This window comes from Thalassophryne amazonica, chromosome 20 (genome assembly GCF_902500255.1).
Source record: "Thalassophryne amazonica chromosome 20, fThaAma1.1, whole genome shotgun sequence".
NCBI classification, from domain to species: Eukaryota; Metazoa; Chordata; class Actinopteri; order Batrachoidiformes; family Batrachoididae; genus Thalassophryne; species Thalassophryne amazonica.
The window spans coordinates 68,520,783-68,543,006 of record NC_047122.1 but is presented as its reverse complement, the minus strand read 5'-3'; the positions used below and the strand labels follow the sequence as shown (position 1 = coordinate 68,543,006).

The 22,224-nt window shown below is 46.1% G+C and overlaps 1 protein-coding gene across 5 annotated transcripts in view; it reads left to right on the top strand.

Annotated features, from left to right (window-relative positions):
• The window catches only part of LOC117502014 (receptor-type tyrosine-protein phosphatase U-like), a 689,797-nt gene that overhangs the window by 586,187 nt on the left and 81,386 nt on the right, over positions 1 to 22,224 (top strand). For 2 of the 5 annotated variants that reach the window (XM_034160994.1, XM_034160996.1), the window contains one exon: positions 19,228 to 19,245. The exons of the other annotated variants lie outside the window; for them this stretch is intronic. In XM_034160994.1, the coding sequence (XP_034016885.1) occupies positions 19,228 to 19,245 (18 nt within the window). The remainder of the gene's footprint in view (positions 1 to 19,227; positions 19,246 to 22,224) is intronic. 5 annotated transcript variants of the gene reach the window in all.

Here is a 22,224-nt window from a genome sequence, read left to right as displayed (position 1 = left end):
TTGATGGCTTTCAGTGGAGTGAGTATATGAGAAATTGTTTAACAGGCAGGACATGTTCCAACTTGTCCTTAAGGCTTTCAACAGAGGTGTTTTTCCTGTGGCGGACCGTCGCGGCGGCTGCGTCCCGACGCGCGGACCCGTCCGCACGTCTTTCATTAAAAAAATCTCCTTTAACAGTGGAATATCCGGATAAAATGCTGAAACCGACTTCTTCTGAAACTTCTCTGTTCTTTCACGACGTCCTGGATCAATAGAGCCTGAAATGTGGAGGTTTTCAGCTTGAACAGGCTGATGACGCTGCCTGAGAGCGCTGAGCGACGTCTCGCACCGTGAAAAGTCCTTAAAGCGACAGAATCACCTCAAAATCTCTCATCAGCCGTTAAAATTTTCACTGAAAACCAGCTTAATTTTTCGAACCGTGTCCACTTCGATGTGTCTTACAGGTTTAGAAAAAATTTTGATCAAACAAAGCGCCAGTCTCTCAGCAGCTTCTCAGACAAAGGAATTCCGACGAGGGGCTGGACGACTCCTCCCACAAGGAGTGCTCACAGGCGAATGACGTCACCGACAGGCGTGGAAAAACTCACGCATGCGCACGAGGGTTCAAGCATGTCTGACGTAAAAACATATGAATGAAATCCATATAGTTTTTGAAAAAAATAAAAAGGACCGTTACTTTATTGACAGCCCTCGTATGTATGTTATACCTCTGCTCACACATAATGTAATGGTCATGTAAAAGTGAGTAAAATCCTCTCAGGCTGCCTTCACGGTGTCGCCCACAGAGGAACTCACTGCAGAGTTTGTTTGGTTCTGTGATTGCTGTGCCCTTCATTTCCAATATTGTTTCTTGAACAAAAGAAAATGAAAGTCTAGAGTGAGAGCCAGATTAGTAGTCGCCTGACTCAGCGCATGTGGGTGGTGTTGGTTAAAGCAGAGTGCATAATGTCAAAGCTCCATGTTGAACAGGGCCACTTTGCCCACTTTAGTGCTCTGTGAGGGCTCCATTAGGACCAGCACCCCAAGGACCTGTGTGTTATTAACTTTTCTGTCTACAGCACAGCCAGCGTGTCATGCCAAGACCCCTGGCTCACAGTACCGCAGTGAAATGATTCCACGTGATCCATGGGAGAGGCCAAGGTTGGAGCTTACCAACCGTTGCTTTAATAAAGGTTAAATGTGAAGTTCCACCTCTCTGGTTTCCACACCGTCTCTATTTATTGAGACTGAGAAAGGCAACGTTGTTCCAAAGTGCAAGTGAAATCTTTATGGAACAATAATTTAATTTATCATTCAAAAGTGGATGTAACTTGGACCTCGTTCAGACTGGAGTTGGAAATCCGGCTTGAGGAGGATTCGGGCCAAATCCAGATAGACATTTTCTGAATCTAAACAGGGCAAACCAGATTGTTTTCTATGCAGATTTAAGAGGAGATGTGAGTGGGATTTTCCAAGGTCTAAAAGCAAATGTGGCTAGAATCTGGCTAGCGCAGGGATCATGACCATCACTGCGTCCGTGTCTCCACAGCACCGTGTGGCTGCAGCTGTCAGGACAGAAAACACACATCTTTCTCTGCGAGGCCTTCTCACCAAGAAAATCCGCCGGGTGCATTCCTTCCATGTGTCACACATGTACAGATCACACACCCGCGCTCTCATGTCAAGATACATGTGCACACACACACACACACACACACACACACACACACACACACACACACACACACACACACACACACACACACACACACACACACACACACACACACACTCCAGCACTCTCACTTCCAGACTTGTTTGTTCTGGCTTGATTGAGTTTGGACAGCGTGTTGGGAAAGTGTAGTGACACGGACCCACAACAGGGGGCGCAAATGAACGGTCAATAGATGAGCCAAAAGGTAACAATTTAATGTTGTGAATGTGCACAACGAACATACAGACAATCACAGAATATCATTACAGTCAATCCACAAAGGTGACGTGTGGGCAGGCTCGAGGATAGAAGACGTCTGTCCTGAGAAGAGCCGGAACCACACGATTTCCACCGCCCCAGAACCTGGTGAATACTGGAGCCGCCAAGTCCCGAATTCCCAGGTGATCACCGTCCCCGACTGTCGGATCTGGTACTGCTGGCGAAGAACAAAGACAGTCAAGTGTGGGTGTGTGTACACCCAGTAACAACAACGGTGGGAATGCCACCTCCACCTCTCACTCAATATGGTGCAGAGTACCGCAGTGATTCCTCAGGGGAAAAGAGTGCCGTCCTGCACTCACTCAGCCTCCACAGAAAAAGGAACCGGTACTCCTGCAAACACTCACAATATACAGATATATTGCAAAAAACACAAACGGCTGAGGATATTACCTCCAATGAAGTATGATATCTCGGCAACGAGGTGGAGATGACGTCTGGTCTTTATGGAGTGAGATGATGTTGAGTAGATGGGTGACAGCTGTCAAGAGGTAATGAGTGACAGCTGTCACCCCCGGCTGTGTCCATGGCGGCAGCGCCCTCTCATGCCTGAAGCCCGCACTTCAGGCAGGGCGCCCACTGGTGGTGGGCCAGCAGTACCTCCTCTTCCGGCGGCCCACACACAACAGGACCCCCCCCTCAACGGGCGCCTCCTGGCGCCCGACCCGGCTTGTTGGGGTGTCGTCGGTAGAAGTCGGCCAGGAGGGCCGGATCCAGGATGAAGCTCCTCTTCACCCAGGAGCGTTCTTCGGGCCCATACCCCTCCCAGTCCACCAAGTACTGGAACCCCCGGCCCATCCAACGGACGTCCAGGAGCCGGCGCACCATCCAAGCCGGCTCCCCATCGATGATCCGAGCAGGAGGCGGCGCCGGTCCGGGAGCACAGAGGGGTGAGGTGTGGTGAGGTTTGATACGTGACGCGTGGAAAACCGGATGGATCCGCAGTGAAGCTGGGAGTTGGAGCTTCACTGCGGCAGGACTGAGGACTTTGAGGATCTTGAAGGGGCCAATGTACCTGTCCTGAAGTTTCGGGGAGTCCACCTGCAGGGGGATGTCCTTCGTGGAAAGCCACACCTCCTGCCCGGGCTGGTAAGCAGGGGCCGGGGATCGCCGGCGGTCTGCATGGGTCTTCGCCCTCGTCCGGGCCTTCAACAAGGCAGAACGGGCAGAGCGCCACACCCGACGGCACTTCCGCAGGTGGGCCTGGACCGAGGGCACACCGACCTCTCCCTCCACCACGGGAAACAACGGGGGCTGATACCCCAAACACACCTCAAATGGGGAGAGGCCGGTGGCAGAAGACACCTGGCTGTTATGCGCATACTCGATCCAGGCCAGATGGTTACTCCAGGCCGTCGGGTGCGCGGATGGGACACAGCGGAGGGTCTGTTCCAGTTCCTGGTTGGCCCGCTCTGCCTGTCTGTTCGTCTGTGGATGGTACCCGGACGAGAGGCTCACGGTGGCCCCCAGTTCCCTGCAGAAGCTCCTCCAGACGTGTGAGGAGAACTGGGGACCACAATCTGAGACGATGTCGGAGGGTATCCCATGCAGACGGACAACATGGTGGACCAGGAGGTCTGCTGTCTCCTGGGCTGTTGGGAGCTTCGGGAGGGCCACGAAGTGGGCCACCTTGGAGAAATGGTCCACTATCGTGAAGATGGTGGTGTTGCCCTGGGATGGCGGGAGGCCCGTGACGAAATCCAGGCCGATGTGGGACCAGGGGCGATGAGGCACCGGCAGCGGCTGGAGGAGTCCTTGGGCCTTCTTATGTACTGCCTTGCCCCTGGCACAGGTGGTGCAGGCCTGGATATATTCCCGGACGTCGGCCTCCATAGACGCCCATCAGAAGCACTGCCGGACAACTGCCACGGTCCTTCGCACCCCTGGATGACAGGAGAGCTTGGAACCGTGACAGAAGTCCAAGACTGCAGCTCTGGCCTCTGGTGGGACGTACAGACGGTTTTTCGGACCGGTTCCGGGGTCCGGGCTCCGTGCCAGGGCCTCCTGGACGGTCTTCTCCACGTCCCAGGTGAGGGTGGCCACGATAGTGGACTCTGGAATGATGGGCACCGGTGGATCCGACAGCACCGTTTTCATTTCGTCTTCGTGTACCCGGGACAAGGCATCCGATCTCTGGTTCTTGGTCCCGGGGCGATAGGTGATCCGGAAGTCAAAACGTCCGAAGAACAGTGACCAGCGGGCTTGCCTGGGGTTCAGCCACTGGCGGTCCTGATATACTCCAGGTTCCGATGGTCAGTGAAAACCCGTGAATGGCACAGACGCTCCCTCCAGCAGGTGTCTCCACTCCTCAAGAGCCTCTTTCACCGCAAGGAGTTCTCGATTGCCGACGTCATAGTTTCCGTTCAGCCGGGGTCAACCTGCGTGAAAAGTAGGCACACGGGTGAAGAACCTTATCAGTCTCTCCGCTCTGGGATAGCACGGCTCCTATCCCTGAGTCAGAGGCGTCCACTTCAACCACGAACTGGCGGCTAGGGTCGGCCTGCACCAAACTGGCGCAGTAGAGAACCGTCGTTTCAACTCCTTGAACGCGGCTTCGCACCGATCCGACCAGGTGAAGGGGACTTTTGGAGAGGTCAGGGCTGTCAGGGGGCTAACTACCTGACTGTAGCCCTTAATGAACCTCCTATAGAAATTAGCAAAGCCGAGGAACTGTTGCAGCTTCCTACGGCTTGTTGGTTGGGGCCAATCTCTCACCGCCGCAACCTTGGCCGGATCGGGGCGACGGAAGTTAGAGGAGATGATAAACCCAGAAGGACAAAGACGTGCGGTGAAACTCGCACTTCTCGCCCTTCACAAACAGTCGGTTCTCTAATAACCGCTGCAGGACCTGATGTACATGCTGGACATGGGTCTCAGGATCCGGAGAAAAGATGAGAATATCGTCCAGATATACGAAGACGAATCGGTGCAGGAAGTCCCGCAAGACGTCGTTAACCAAGGCCTGGAACGTCGCGGGGGCGTTGGTGAGGCCGAACGGCACGACCAGGTACTCAAAGTGACCTAACGGGGTGTTAAATGCCGTCTTCCATTCGTCTCCCTTCCGGATCCGAACCAGGTGATACGCATTTCTAAGATCCAGCTTAGTAACGATTTTGGCTCCATGCAGGGGGGTGAACACGGAATCACAACAATGGCAACGGGTATCGATTGCGAACCGTAATCTCATTCAGCCCCCTGTAATCAATGCATGGACAGAGTCCGCCATCTTTCTTGCCCACAAAAAAGAAACCTGCCCCCATCGGGGAGGTGGAGTTCCGGATCAGCCCGGCGGCTAATGAGTCCCGGATGTAGGTCTCCATTGATTCGCGCTCAGGTCGTGAGAGGTTGTACAGCCTGCTGGACGGGAACTCAGCGCCTGGAACCAAATCAATGGCACAATCGTACGGATGGTGCGGGGGAAGGGTGAGTGCCAGATCCTTGCTGAAGACATCAGCAAGATCGTGGTACTCAACCGGCACTGCCGTCAGATTGGGAGGGACTTTGACCTCCTCCTTAGCCTGTAAACCGGGAGGAACCGAGGATCCTAAACACACCTGATGGCAGGTTTCGCTCCACTGAACCACCACCCCAGACGGCCAATCAATCCGGGGATTGTGCTTCAACATCCATGGGAAGCCCAAAATCACGCGGGAGGTAGAGGGAGTTATAAAAAACTCAATCTCCTCCCGATGGTTTCCAGACACCACCAGAGTTACTGGTTGTGTCTTGTGTGTGATTAAAGGGAGGAGGGTGCCATCTAGTGCCCGAACCTGCAATGGCGAAGGAAGCGCCACCAGAGGGAGCCCTACCTCCCTTGCCCATCTGCTGTCTAGCAGATTCCCTTCTGACCCCGTGTCCACCAGTGCTGGGGCTTGAAGGGTTAAATCCCCGCTCAGGATTGTGACTGGGAGTCGTGTGGCAATCTGTGTGTGTCTCACTTGAATATTTTGACCCCCCCTTAGCCCAGTCTCTAAGGGCGAGTGTTGTCGTTTTGGCAGTTTGGGGCAGTTTCTCTGTGTGTGCTCCTTAGAGCTGGAGAGAAAACACTCCCCGTGGATCAGCCTCCTCATTTTGGCCCTGTGCGTTTCCCTAACAACATCAGCAGGGGGAGCTGTTGCCCCACAGAGCGCTGCGGCTGTGGAGCGTGGGGAGGGCGGCCCCTTTTCGAACCCGGAAGGGAGAGGGGCGGCGCGTATCCGGTCATGTCCTTCGCCTCGCTCCCGACGGCGTTCCTCCAACCGATTGTCTAACCGTATAACGAGATCGATAAGCCCATCTAAATCCCGCGGTTCCTCCTTAGCTACCAGCTGCTCCTTCAGAACCCACAACAGTCCGTTTATGAAGGCGGCGCAGAGCACAACGTTATTCCAGCCGGACCTCGCAGCCGCGATGCGGAAGTTGACTGCATAAGCGGCTGCGCTCTCGCGTCCCTGTCTCATTGACAGCAGCACAGTTGAAGCGGTCTCTCCTCTGTTAGGGTGATCAAACACTGTTCTGAACTCCCCCACAAACCCAGTGTATGCTGATAACAACCGTGAGTTCTGTTCCCAGAGCGCCGTAGCCCAGGCGCATGCTTTATCCCGAAGCAGAGCAATCACATAAGCTATTTTACTAGCATCTGACGCGTACATGACGGGACGTTGTGCGAAGACGAGCGAACACTGCATAAGAAAGTCTGCGCACGTCTCCACACAACCTCCGTACGGCTCAGGAGGGCTTATGTATGCTTCAGGGGATGGTGGGAGGGGTTGTTGAACCACCACTGGAACGTTTATATCCTGCACAGGGTCGACAGGAGGACGAGCTGCAGCAGCGCCCTGAGCGCTCGCCGCCATCTGTGCGGAGAGAGCCTCCACCCTGTGGTTCAGGAGGATGTTTTGCTCGGTCATTTGATCCAACCGAGCCGTAAAGGCAGTGAGAATGTGCTGCAGCTCACCAATCATGCCTCCTGCAGACGCCTGCGCTCCCTGCTCTCCCATTGGTCGTTCAACAGCCGGGTGACGCCCCTCGGAGTCCATGACGCTGGCCGAGATATCCTGTTGGGAAAGTGTAGTGACACGGACCCACAACAGGGGGCGCAAATGAACGGTCAATAGATGAGCCAAAAGGTAACTATTTAATGTTGTGAATGTGCACAACGAACATACAGACAATCACAGAATATCATAACAGTCAATCCACAAAGGTGACGTGTGGGCAGGCTCGAGGATAGAAGACGTCTGTCCTGAGAAGAGCCGGAACCACACGATTTCCGCCGCCACAGAACCTGGTGAATACTGGAGCCGCCAAGTCCCGAATTCCCAGGTGATCACCGTCCCCGACTGTCGGATCTGGTACTGCTGGCGAAGAACAAAGACAGTCAAGTGTGGGTGTGTGTACACCCAGTAACAACAACGGTGGGAATGCCACCTCCACCTCTCATTCAATATGGTGCAGAGTACCGCAGTGATTCCTCAGGGGAAAAGAGTGCCGTCCTGCACTCACTCAGCCTCCACAGGAAAAGGAACCGGTACTCCTGCAAACACTCACAATATACAGATATATTGCAAAAAACACAAACGGCTGAGGATATTACCTCCAATGAAGTATGATATCTCGGCAACGAGGTGGAGATGACGTCTGGTCTTTATGGAGTGAGATGATGTTGAGTAGATGGGTGACAGCTGTCAAGAGGTAATGGGTGACAGCTGTCACCCCCGGCTGTGTCCATGGCGGCAGCGCCCTCTCGTGCCTGAAGCCCGCACTTCAGGCAGGGCGCCCACTGGTGGTGGGCCAGCAGTACCTCCTCTTCCGGCGGCCCACACACAACACAGTGTGCGGGATGAGCAATCCGGATGGTCAACCCCTGTCTGAAGGAGGTCTTAGTGAGCTTGTTATCCCTCCACATTCTCACTCCCAGTGCAGCACATATTTATACCTGGTCACTGTCCCTTTGTGTCAGTATATGATGAGTTGGGTGCCCCCTTCATTTTATTTAGTGACATACAAAAATATCTTTTTGACTCCCACATCATCCATCGACAGCATTGAACATGTACCTGTGTTTGAGTTGTGAGTAAGGATAGTGTTTCCACATGCATCACGACATGATCTGAAGAGGGTCCCAGCTCAGCACATGATGATCTTCAGTCTTGATGAGTTGGGTGTTGAGAAAGTGTTGTTGTCTCTGCTGCATTACAAGACTGTCCACTGCCAAAACTTCCCTGAACCCCTTTATTGGACAGGTTTCTTTGAATATTAATAATTCCACCCACATAAAACACTGACTGTGAAATTAAATAAATGTTTCCCAACTGATATCCAACACACAACACAAGCATCATTGTTTGTTTGCAACCGACCCTCAACTATTTTCAACGATCGTGCCCCCAAAAACTATTTAGTCAGTCCCTGATTGTGCACGTTTTCCTGCTTAGAAAGATGAGGGAGGTCTGTAATTTTCATCATAGGTACACTTCAACTATGAGAGACAAACTGAGAAAAAAAAATCCAGGAAAATCACATTGTGTGATTTTTACAGAATGTTTTTTGTAAATTATGGTGTAAAATAAGTATTTTGTCACCCACAAACAAGCAATATTTCTGGCTCTCACAGACCTGTAACCTCTTCTTTAAGAAGCTCTTCTGTCCTCCACCTGTTACCTGTATTAATGGCACCTGTTTGAACTCGTTATCTGTATAAAAGACACCTGTCCACAGTCTCAAACAGTCAGACTCCAAACTCAACCATGGCCAAGACCAAAGAGCTGTTGAAGGACACCAGGAAGAAAATTGCAGATGTGCACCAGGCTGGGAAGAGTGAATCTACAATAGTCAAGCAGGTTGGTGTGAATAAATCAACTGTGGGAGCAATTGTAAGAAAATGGAAGACATACAAGACCATTGATAATCTCCCTCGATCTGGGGCTCCACGCAAGATGTCATCCCATGGGGTCAAAATGATGCATGAGAACGGTGACCAAAAATCCGAGAACTACACAGAGGGACCTGATGAATGACCTGCAGAGAGCTGGGACCAAAGTAACAAGGCTACACACTACGCAGAGAGGGACTCAAATCCTGCAGTGCCAGGCATGTCCCCCTGCTTAAGACAGTACGTGTCCAGGCCCGTCTGAAGTTTGCCAGAGAGCATATGGATGATCCAGAAGAGGATTGGGAGAATATCATGTGGTCAGATGAAACCAAAATACAACATTTTGGTAAAATGTTTTGGGGCTGTTTTTCTGCAAAGGGGACAGGATGACTGATCTGTGTTAAGGGAAGAATGAACGTGGCCATGTATCGTGAGATTTTAAGCCAAAACCTCCCTCCATCAGTGAGAGCATTGAAGATGCAATGTGGCTGTGTCTTCCAGCATGACAATGATCCCAAACACACCACCTCGGGCAACAAATGAGTGGCTCCGTAAAAGCATTTCAAGGTCCTGGGTGGCCGTGCCAGTCTCCAGACCTCAATCCCATAGAAAATTTGTGGAGGGAGTTGAAAGTCTGTGTTGGCCAGCGACAGCCCCAAAACATCATTGCTCTAGAGGAGATCTGCATGGAGGAATGGACCAAAATACCTGCTACAGTGTGTGCAAAACCTGTGAAGACTTACAGGAAACATTTGACCTCTGTCATTGCAACAAGATTAGTTACAAGTATGAGTTGAACTTTGTTATTGACAAACTCTTATTTTCCACCATAATTTACAAATAAATTCTTTAAAAATCCTACAATGTGATCTCCTGGATTTTTTTTTCTCATTTTGTCTCTCACATTGAAGTGTACCTATGATGAAAATTACAGACCTCTCTCATCTTTCTAAGTAGGAGACGGTGCACAATCAGGGGCTGACCTAGATACTTTTTTTACCCACTGTATAACCAAAGTGTCACCTCAAACTGGAAAATAACTTTCAGCTGATATTTTTTAACCTAAAGGTTGAAATAACATCTCTAACAGCATGATCTACAGTATAAGGCCTCATTCACTATAATATACTTTAATATTTTAATTGTCACATAATTAGTGCTTAAATAGGGGTTTTGGTTGAGTGTAGTACATAGATGGTTCACAGATGAGTGTGGATGGTCCAACTTGTGACAAGTCGGTATTATGGCAGTCTACTCCATGAATGTAAAAACAACACTCCAAACAACTCTGTAAAAAGATAGAAAAGCATGAGGAGCAGGCCCGTTGCCAGGCCAACATCAGCTGGCAGTGGTCCTTTTTTTCTCTTATTTTGTGTAAGTATAGGCAGTTCTTTCTACAACCTATGCTGGTTTTCACAAAAAATCTGTATCTTTTTACCAAGCTGCTCTGTGGGGACATCTGAAGAATTCATGACATCCGTAAGAAGTTGCTGGATGTCCACAGACGGCTGACACACAGCCACTTATTGCATTTGTCAGAGGTGTATTTTGGTTGCTGCTCTGTTCAGTATTGGTGTGTGTGTATTGTGTTGTGTGTGTTGGATATCATTGTGGAGTCCAGGCCTTGGGGTGCTTTGTTGGTGAAGATAGTTTTGCTGACCTTGAAATGCAGAGGATGCTGTGATCTTTGTAGAATAAATTAATGCCCTGATTGCAAATCTTGAAAATCTGAGTGAGGAATTGAAGTGTTTGGGCAAAGCCTCAGTCTTTGCCTTGATCATATTCATGAACTTGGCTGTTTCTTTACGCCATGAATGAGGTGTTTGGTGATGCCAAAACCTGTGCAGGTGAATGAAGATCGGTCTTTACGGTCCTGATTCTTCCTACAGCACGGTGTGGTTGTGAAACTTGGACGCTAAAAGATGATGTTTGGAGTCTGTGGTACTCGGTGTCTTTTGAGGATTTTGGCTGCTGTTAAATTACTTTGTCTCAATTAACTGTGTGTACTATTGAGTATGTGAGGGAACATCAGTTATGACATGTTAACCACGTGGCACACTATCTAGGCAGATCCAGCATGGACACCTGCAAATGGAAGACACCATAGGAATCCACTATCTAGGGGCAGTTCCACAGTGTGGTGGAAGAAGCAATGCGACATGCTTCCAGAACACCAAATGGGATTTTCAATATTAAATTCAAATGTCCACAAATCCATAATCAAACTTATCAGGTGATAGTGAGTGCCAGTCTGCACCTCACTTTCAAAGATGAGAATGATGGAGGCACATTGATTAAGATATAATGTAAATATACATTAAAAATCTGTAATCTGGATCAAACTTTGTCAGGTGATAAAGGATACCATCCTATACAACGTTTTCAAATATGAAAAAAATTTGATATTTTTGACACTTATGAATTTTTGAAAATCTGTTCAATGTTAAAGAATATAAATTTTTAAAATTTCATAACGATATATGGAAACCTGTGGGTTCCAGGCTGTTCACAAACAAACAAACAAACTGGTGAAAATATAACCTCCTCCAATTGGATACCCAATTGGGGCATGAAAATGTGTGTAATCTGTGGTAATGATGGTGTTGTATAACATAGTGACAATTGTGAAAAGTTCAAACATGTTCAAAAAATGTGACGTTATGACACATCCATTAAATGGGAATAATTGGTTGTAATTTGTGCACATGGGGCTAATATGTCTCGTTTATATTAATTTTATATGCACTTCAGTTTTAATTTTGTTAGTGCATCTTGAAATAAATAATTTCTGCTTGAATGTGGAGCTGGCTGCCAACTTTGATGCCAGATTAAACTTAAAGGCTAAAATGAAAATACAGTGCAGATTCTTTTTCATTTGCAGAGCAATAGGGCAGTGATTGGTCAGTGTGTGCCGGGTGGTGCATTCATTGATTCACTGTTTGCAGACCTCTCCTCTGGAATTATACTATACATCGATAATCCCATGAAAGACATTCTGCACTCTTCAGTAGAAGACAGTATTCAGATGTTAACAGATGCATTTTAGCTTTGTGTTGTTATAACCACAGACCTTAGTGCACAGACTGCATGTAGTACTGTTGTCAGAATGCACTGTGTCTTGGGGCTGCATTCAGTGTTACTTGTCATTGGCAGTAACCTGGTGTATAATCATGTACGGTGCACCCAGAAAGTTTTCACAGCGCTGCACTTTTTTCCACATTTTTTTATGTATAGCCTTATTCTAAAATGGATGAATTTTTTTTTTCCACAAAATTCTACATACAATACCCGTAATGACAATTAAGTAATTATTAAAGAGTCTGATGGCACCGGCAAGATCGATCTCCTGTACCGTTCCCTAGGTTGTGTGGTTGTATGAGTCTGTTGCTGAAGATGCACTTAAGATTGTCCAGTGTCTTATGGAGGACGTGAGAGGCATTTTCCTTAATTGCCAGCAGTTTTGCCAGCATTCTGTCCTCAGCCACCTGCTCCAGGGTGGCAAGCTTGGAGCCAACAACAGACCCTGCCTTTTTGACCAGTTTATTCAGTCTGTTGGCATCCTTTGCTGTGATGCCTGCACCCCAGCATGAGACCCAGGATGAGACTCCAGTTGATGGCAGGATACTGTCCCAGTCAAGCTGGTGATCTTTTCCAGCTGGGTGGTTTTGGCCGATGCAGATAAAGTGTGAATCTCTGGTGGGTTGTTAGTAATATGAATGTAGCAAAATGCACACATTGTTTTCCAGGAAAACCTGATGCAGTGTGCAAGACCTTTGGAGAAACAGCCTGATCTGGATAGGGATGACTTCAAAACAACAATACAGATGTCCTGAAAGTCAGAGGACAGATTGCAGTTTACATCATGTCAATCTGATCACTGCATTCATCACACTACAGAACCACCCGGATCCTGGTAGCAACCACCCGGGCAGACAACACTGCAAAAGTAGCCGTCTGCTGTATCTACTGCGTGAAGGTGAAACGTGGGCTTCCCCATGTCCTTTTCCATTTGCTCAGGTCCTCAACACTGAGGGATTCGTGTGCTGGATTAAACCCGCCTCCTGCCCGTCATGGCGCTGTCGACGCTTCACGCTGCAGGTGTTGATTCTTCATCAGTAACCTTTTGTTTGACACTAAGTCATTCCGATGTCACCCAAGGACCTTGTCTGGAGGATCCTTGGTGCCACTGGGGAATGAATCCATGAAATCTTTTAAAAGCTGTGCTTTTCTGAGGATTTACACATCAGACAACTTCCCAGATTTGCATAATGTCAGCTGATGGATTCTGATTGAACCTCAGAGGAAAGAGGATGAAGATGAAAGAAGGCCCACAGAATTTCCCCATTCTCTCCAACAATTCCCTCTCTTTCTTTGAAAGAAAAAAGGCAGATGTAAAAAAAACAAAAACAAAAAACAAGCTGACCTATTTTGTTTCATCTGGATATTACCACACAACATGTCTTTGTACCAACAAAATACACACATTTTCAGTCTTCCTGCCAAATGAGTCATCACCAAAAGTTGGCCATTTTCTTTGTTGTTGGAATTTTCTGATGACATCATCATAGATTCTCCAAACACTTCCTCACTGCACGGGGAACAGCTGGAGGATCGTCGAGTATCATGTACAAAAGCAGGTGTTTGTAAAATCAAACATCACACTGTGCTCGTTCTCTCATTGTAACTTATATTCATCTAAATCAAGGTGCAGTTCTTCACATAGTGATGAGTATCGACATGGTTTTATGTTTTATAACCCAAAATCAGAAAACGTTGGGACAATATGGAACCCCCCCCCCCCAAAAAAAAGAAACGTGCAGTCATACTCAGAATTACATTTCATCACAGACAGTATGAAGTAAAGATATGTCATGTTTTGTGTGGTCAGCTTCATTTTATTTGTTACTATGCATCATTCCTTCATTTCAGGCCTGCAATACACTCCCCCAAAATTGACACGTGCCAGTTTATTCTAAATATAATCATTAAAATATCACCTTTTCAGCCAGTTTGGTTGAGACACGTTGAACACGTGAATATTTCCAGCGCTGAACATGTTAGACCAGGAGCCCACAGGGTCAGCCTAGCTGGAAAGGTAACAAAATTTGTTGTGCCCCCCTGCTGGTGGGTGTGGCCCTCAGGGGCAGGATAATACATGGGAAATTTGAGCCTGCTTAGCTCTTAGCTCTAAGTAACAAAGAAATGCCTGTCAAAATGTAATTAGCATGATAAAGTGTATTAGAAATGACCAATGACAGGTGTTGTTGGTGGTGGGGGGCCCCTGCCAGATCTAAAAAAGAGCAGCAAAAATCATGCTAGATCAGCTCGTTGGGGTAACAACTTGAAACCAACTTCAAATTTATCAGTAGGGCCTAGTTTATCAGAAATAAGACCAAACACCAAACTTCCGTGGGGTGCATAAGGATGGTATTGACCGTAAAATGACTTTGATGGCATCCGATGCCATTTTTAATGTCACTAGAGGAACAGTCAAACTATGGAAGCACTTTGCTGCAAATTTTGAACAGGTCAGGGCACAGTATAAGTTACAGCGAGGCAAAGGGTCTAGAGACAGAATGTGGAGTCGTGCGATCGCCATGCACCAGTTGGCATAAAGTTGAATCCAGGTCTTGCAACAGCATCTGTGTGGGATAATAATGACGCCAATGTGGAAACTTTGGACGGAAAGGCAACCCTTCATACAACTGTTGGTCACACATACCAGAATGTTTTATCAGAATGTTTTGCCAGACATGACAGGCCCAACTACAAACGCAAGTGGCATTCGAGAGGGAAGGAATGGACAACAGTTTGTAGAGGCTCCACGTGACATTGCACCATTCAGACAACCTCTGAAGAAAGCAGTGTTTGCAGCGGTGATGTACTCGACCTGTACTGGTTTTGGAGGCTCCAGGTTGGAAACACACCCCTTCATTCTGGCTTCATCAGCTTGTATCTACAGGATCCATTACGATACAGTGCATACGGTAGATGGACCCAATATCAAGATCACCCACCAGCAATGAGGGAGACCATGGTCAGGACCATGAGCATTGCCGAGGAGATGGGATAGTGATACCGGGGTAGTGACCTATGACTTAGCTGTTGCTTTGAAGACTTAATTCAAGAAATCAAAAGGCCACTCTTCAACAAATTGTTGATAATGCTTGGTATCTTTCATCTAGTACTTGCATCTTTGGGGCAGTTGGCAATTTCATTTCAGAAAGTGGGATAGAATATATCTTGACAAAGGCAGACATACTGGCGGAGGGATCAATGCTTGGCTTCATAAAATGGAAGTTCTACAATAGGTGCAGTCATGTCCACGAACTTCTCACAAATGTTCTGGAGCAGAAGATGTACCAGCGATGTCTCTTTGAAGTGCCAGCCGAGGAGTATGAGGGATTGCAGGAAGTGATGAAGAATGTCCCCACCAATCCCGCTGAGATGGAAGAAGGACACCTTGAGAATCCAGTCATCTTGGAACATTTGAGAAAGTTCGAGGACTTCTTTCTGGAGGTGCACAACAGTGCAATTTTGGGGAATATACATGTTCCTCATCCACAGGGAGCTGCAAAGATGCATGATGTGGATGGCTACATTAGTGTCTTTCCAGCAGTGTTAGATGTGTTCTTTTCCCTACACCATCCAGATGGGGGACACTCTTCATTCAAAGATTGTTGACTGTGGACCCAGCCTTGGGAGATGTTCTTCAATAAGGAGCTTTTTCTGTCTGGACAACCTCAAAGAATTAGAGCAGATGTGCAGTTGATCTCTCTCTCAAACAATCCATCAATAGGCTTCCGCATCAAGTATGAGGGGCGTTGTTTCTTTCCGGAACTCTGAAACTGCATTACGACGTTGGTCAGTCACAATGACACAAAGAGCTTTGGCTGTGACTGAACTTCAAGCACTCACCTGATATGAAATAAGTAAAGAGGCAACTGCGCAATGCCCGGCCTTCACGCATCAAAAAGGACAATGACCAAATGAAATCCCTCGGTGAGAAGATTGATGAGTCTTGCAATCCTTTTACGGTGGATACCCTGACAAGCTTAGTTAATGTTGCGACTGAGTACGCAGCATCCAAGACCAGTGAGGACTGCTTGCTGACAACTCTCCAACTGGGATCGGATGCCAGGGAAAAATTCAAAGAAGAGTGGAAAAGTAATGGTGGACACTTTCTCCAGCCAGTCAAAAGGACCAAGGTACAGAACTTCACTGCTGAAAATGTCAAGAGGAAGCTCAAAGTACCAGCTCTGTAGAAAGACATTACCTATGCTGAGAGCCTGCAAGATGCTTTCATCCATCTGACAGTGGCAGTCGCAGAGGAAACAGCCTTCGACCTTTGCAATATCCTTTCCTTCCCGATCATCTCGTATCCCTTGTCAATTGCACACTGTGATGGGTCACGTGTGAAGACGGAGAAGGCAGCGCTGCTCAACAAGCTGGAGTCCATGCAGGTGGTTCTGTTTACAGAAAAGGACCTTCCACAGGAGTATGCACAGATCTTTGATGGTGGACTGCTGCAATATGTTGCAACTACATGGAGCCAAGCTTAATAAAGGGTTACTGGAAATCACATTTTCTCATGGAAAATGATGGGCTTTAATCACGTAAATGAGTCGCTCTGGTCCCACATGCGAGGGGTTTAATGGAAATACATGGCAATCGGACGGGAAATTTTATCTGATGTGAGTGAAAAATCTGCTGTACAAAATCTGTTACATGCGATGTTTATTACACGTAAAAATAATACAAAAACTTTGGGACTTTTTTTGTCTGGTGACTGTGAATATCTGGTTTATACGATGACGGTTTAGTTGAGTTTTACTGTACATGGGACTGAACAATAAATTGACCTCTCAAAGCTTTGATGATGAAGTCACTTCCATCCCACACAGCTGACTTTACTTCCCACATTTTTCTTCTGTTCGGATCTGAAGTGAATCTGTACATCTTGAAGCCCTTGTTGTGTCTATTTGTGCCTCCAAATGCACAACAACCCGACATTTTCAGAGAATAAATAAATCAAATGGCTGGATTTACATGCAGACAGATTAACAGCCAACACTATTTTGAACCCAAGATGGCACCAAGAGTCACATGACCATTTTTTTTTGACTCCTCATGTCGCCACTCTCTTTATCAAGGCACTCTACTTTTGGGTGTCTGGCTCGGACCCCCCACCACTGAAAATGTCTGTCACTGCTCATTTCTGTTAAAGTGGGCCCTACTGATAAATTTGAAGTTGGTTTCAAGTTGTTACCCCAACGAGCTGATCTAGCATGATTTTTGCTGCCCTTTTTTAGGTCTGGCAGGGGTCCCCCACCACCACCACCATCTGTCATTGGTCATTTCTAATACACTTTATCATACTTATTACATTTTGACAGGCTTTTCTTTGTTACTTATAAGAGCTAAGCAGGCTCAAATTTCCCATGTATTATCCTGTCCCTGAGGACACCCACCAGCAGGGGACTGGCAGACTTCCGTTTCTTTGTTTGTCCAAGTACATAGATCCTTGCTGGGCACAATGGGCTCTATGTGTGTGGCTAGCACAACATTTGCCTGTTGCACCCCCATCCACAGCTTCATGTTGTCACGGAGTAGAGGAGGGTCAGAAGAGATCACATCCCATGTGACAAACTGCTGCTGACCTTTTGCATGTTGTTTATTAAAAACATGTCCTCATCTGTGCCACTTCATCATGAAACTTTATTCCTGGTGATGTAACAGACAAAAGTTGATGATGCACAGTTTCTCCAACCACAGAAGCCTGTAACTCCATCAGAGCTGTCACAGGTGTCTTGGTGGCTTCCCTCACTAGTCTGCTTCTACTGTCACCACACAGTTGTTGAGAACTGCCTGACGCAGGTTTACCCTCCAGTACCACACTGTTTGTGTTAATGAGCGATCTGAAGGAAGTCCAGGACATATTCAATGACTTAATGTTCATGTGTTCATCCCCTGACTGGTCTCACGTAAACTGGCTGGAAACATGATGATTTAATCCTTACATTCCAAATAAATGGCCCATGCTCCAAATTAATTAATTTGTGCCTAAGTGCAGGAATGAATGAATATTAACAAATGAATTGAAGCTAAACAAAAAAAACATGAAACATCTTCAGTTCAAACTTTCTGAATGCAATAGAAGTTAAAGTAAATACAAATATCACTGCAAATCATTTATTCATTTTGCAATTTCCATGTCATCCCAAATGTCTCTGATTACAGGTTGGATTTCTTTTACCTCTCACCTGTGATTTTACTCCACCACGAATGAGGGAATCTGGTTTTAGAAGATTTGAGGGGTCAGCTGTCAGTCAGTCCATTTTGGACTTGATTACATTTATGCATATGAAGAAAAAAGGAATTCTGAAAGAAAGACATGCATGTTCAGTGAACTGGAAACTTTATAATTGTCCAGGTCTCCCTTGCAAAAGAGGTCTTGATCTCAATGGGACTAACCTGGTTAAATAAAGGATAAATAAAATAAAATGTACAAACAAGCAAACAACAAATATGAAACAGCAGCTTGACTGACAGTTACTCAATATATTTTTTAAATCACTGCAATGAATAAAAATAAACTTGAACCAACTTTTTATTGTAATTTGTCACAAGTGAATTTTTAATGTTTTTTCTCAAACTGCATTCATGATTTATTTGAAAACATAAGTCGTGGTGATAATTTGAGAATAATTAAATACACCTAGATGGAACAAATGACAGTATTCTTTTAAAAGTTGAGCCAAGTTTCATGTTTTTCAGTGTCTTGCTCGTATCAGCTTTGGAGAACTGTCGGACTTCCTGTTCTTAAGCTGTTTTGAAAACTCAAAAAAAGAGACACTGGAAACTTTTTTTTGTGGAAGTGACAGACACTGGTTTGGCAGAGGTGTAAATAATGCTGAATTTCAACATGTTGCAGATGGCTGAACAGAAAAATCAAAGTGCTTCTTCCATTTTATTCCCGCCTGAGTTTTGCTTTGTGTTGTATTTTATTTGTCACCTCAGTGAAGATGCGACGGCTCAATCTGATCTGTCATCTCACCACGCTTATTATTCAGATCTTAGCTGACAAAAGATAAACCTCACTCATTGCAGAACTTTTTGCAGGAAAACTTCAAGTTTCTGAAGAATGTTTTCCTTTGTTCCTGACACGGCCGATATATGAAGTGGTGTCTGTATCAGTGACTCCAGCGACGTTACCGGATCCTCGATGGTCACAACAAATAATTCTCTCCACAGGTCCTCAGGACAGTCTGATGATCACTTTGCCATCCACTTTTCATGGTATTTCATTCCAGTAACTTGATCTTTTTAACTCCTCTACTTTCCGTTTTCCTTTTTATCTCTCTTTTCCATCTCCTCTTTTCAACCACTGGGTGTTTCTTAGATTCGGATAAACAGGGAAGTAAGTACCTTGGTTGTCTTCTTTCTCCTCCTGTCTTCCGTCTCCTCTCATTTTCATGCTGCCCACTCTCCATGTCTCTGCCAGCAGAGTCTTTCCACCTCAAGTCATTACCATTCCTCTGAGTGAAAGTTTTCCCCAACTGGCTCCTCTTTCATCCTTGGTCACATGGAGATTTTGCTGAATGCCAGGCCGTCATATGGGACCTGACAGTCATATCACAGGAGGTCACATCATGCAAATTCTATTAGAGTTCATACATACTATGACTAGGAAAGTCTATCATTGAGATTTTAACAGAACTACTACTCTTAGCCCAACTGCATACCAGTCTGGTACTTTAACAGTGTCCTAATCTCTAGTTTTATTGTGCAAAAAAGTACTCTCCCACACACCACAATAATAGAGTAATTCATTGAAAGACTACTGAGTTCATTGAATCATATTTGTCTAATAGATTACAATTTGTTCATGTAAATGGGGAATCTTCTTCACAGACTAAAGTTAATTATGGAGTTCCACAAGGTTCTGTGCTAGGACCAATTTTATTCACTTTATACATGCTTCCCTTAGGCAGTATTATTAGACGGTATTGTTTAAATTTTCATTGTTACGCAGATGATACCCAGCTTTATCTATCCATGAAGCCAGAGGACACACACCAATTAGCTAAACTGCAGGATTGTCTTACAGACATAAAGACATGGATGACCTCTAATTTCCTGCTTTTAAACTCAGATAAAACTGAAGTTATTGTACTTGGCCCCACAAATCTTAGAAACATGGTGTCTAACCAGATCCTTACTCTGGATGGCATTACCCTGACCTCTAGTAATACTGTGAGAAATCTTGGAGTCATTTTTGATCAGGATATGTCATTCAAAGCGCATATTAATCAAATATGTAGGACTGCTTTTTTGCATTTATGCAATATCAATAAAATTAGAAAGGTCTTGTCTCAGAGTGATGCTGAAAAACTAATTCATGCATTTATTTCCTCTAGGCTGGACTATTGTAATTCATTATTATCAGGTTGTCCTAAAAGTTCCCTAAAAAGCCTTCAGTTAATTCAAAATGCTGCAGCTAGAGTACTGACGGGGACTAGAAGGAGAGAGCATATCTCACCCATATTGGCCTCTCTTCATTGGCTTCCTGTTAATTCTAGAATAGAATTTAAAATTCTTCTTCTTACTTATAAGGTTTTGAATAATCAGGTCCCATCTTATCTTAGGGACCTCGTAGTACCATATCACCCCAATAGAGCGCTTCGCTCTCAGACTGCGGGCTTACTTGTAGTTCCTAGGGTTTGTAAGAGTAGAATGGGAGGCAGAGCCTTCAGCTTTCAGGCTCCTCTCCTGTGGAACCAGCTCCCAATTCAGATCAGGGAGACAGACACCCTCTCTACTTTTAAGATTAGGCTTAAAACTTTCCTTTTTGCTAAAGCTTATAGTTAGGGCTGGATCAGGTGACCCTGAACCATCCCTTAGTTATGCTGCTATAGACGTAGACTGCTGGGGGGTTCCCACGATGCACTGTTTCTTTCTCTTTTGCTCTGTATGCACCACTCTGCATTTAATCATTAGTGATCGATCTCTGCTCCCCTCCACAGCATGTCTTTTTCCTGGTTCTCTCCCTCAGCCCCAACCAGTCCCAGCAGAAGACTGCCCCTCCCTGAGCCTGGTTCTGCTGGAGGTTTCTTCCTGTTAAAAGGGAGTTTTTCCTTCCCACTGTAGCCAAGTGCTTGCTCACAGGGGGTCGTTTTGACCGTTGGGGTTTTACATAATTATTGTATGGCCTTGCCTTACAATATAAGGTGCCTTGGGGCAACTGTTTGTTGTGATTTGGCGCTATATAAAAAAAAATTTGATTGATTGATATAAGGAGGGGGAGTAATGTCGTAATTATTGTGTCTGAATTCCACGGGGTAAGAAATTTTGATATAAATGACAGAGTGAACAAACAGGGCAGATGCACGATGGTCACTTCTAAAACATTAATAACCAGGCTTCTGTGCCGTGTTTTTTATTCTCAGCTCTGAAATAATGGATTCACCTCTCCAGTCATTTCCATGTACCTTCAAAGTTTCTGTCTGGTTCCCTTTTTTTTTTGTTTTGGGTGTGTGTTCTGCACCAGTGACACAAAACTAAACTAAATTGGATATTATTTTTACCTGTGCACAGTGTGCATTAGATGAGCATGCAAGAGACCGGCCCCCGTTCCACACACACACAGAGAAAGAGAGAGAGAGAGAATATGTTGGTGCTTATCGAAACTCCAGTCATTAATAATTTATCCACAGGACCTGTTTACCAGGTTTTGGTTCCCATCCTTAACTATGACACACCAGGGATTGCAAATCAGATGCCAATGAAGCAGGAGAAATAAAGCAAACATTAGCTTTTCAGATAAGTTTTAAAACCATCATCAGACCAGTTATCTTCTGATAAATTTATTTCAGATAACTTTTAGATCGCTGACATTTTTTTACATAGCTAGTGACATTGAAAAACATTTATAATCCCTTTTGCTCCTATCTGCTATGTATTTTGCAGCAGTGTGATACATAAGAGTAGTGTTATGTGTCGGACGCGGTCGGAGCACCGACCCAGCGTTTGACAGGACCCAGCATAAAATAAGCAGAGCACGGTTCAAAGGATAACACATTTTAATGAAAGTGAGTAAAGTGATAAACAACTAAAAAGTCTGCGGTCTGGTGAGGTGAAAACACGGCGCGCTCTCAGCAGCGCAAATGGTCCAGAGCCACAGCAGTTCGGACCCAGGGACCCCGCCGACACCCCCCAGGTGGCCGCGACAAACCGAGTCTGTGAAGAAAGAAAACATGAGGTGAGTCCAACTCCACACAGAGAGACACAACTCAAAGGTGCACACAATCAGCAAACACTTCCTGGCTTAAATATATATCAGCTTCTCACCCTGCAGGCACGGAACAACTCAGTTCAAATCTCCACTGCAGCAGAAGCT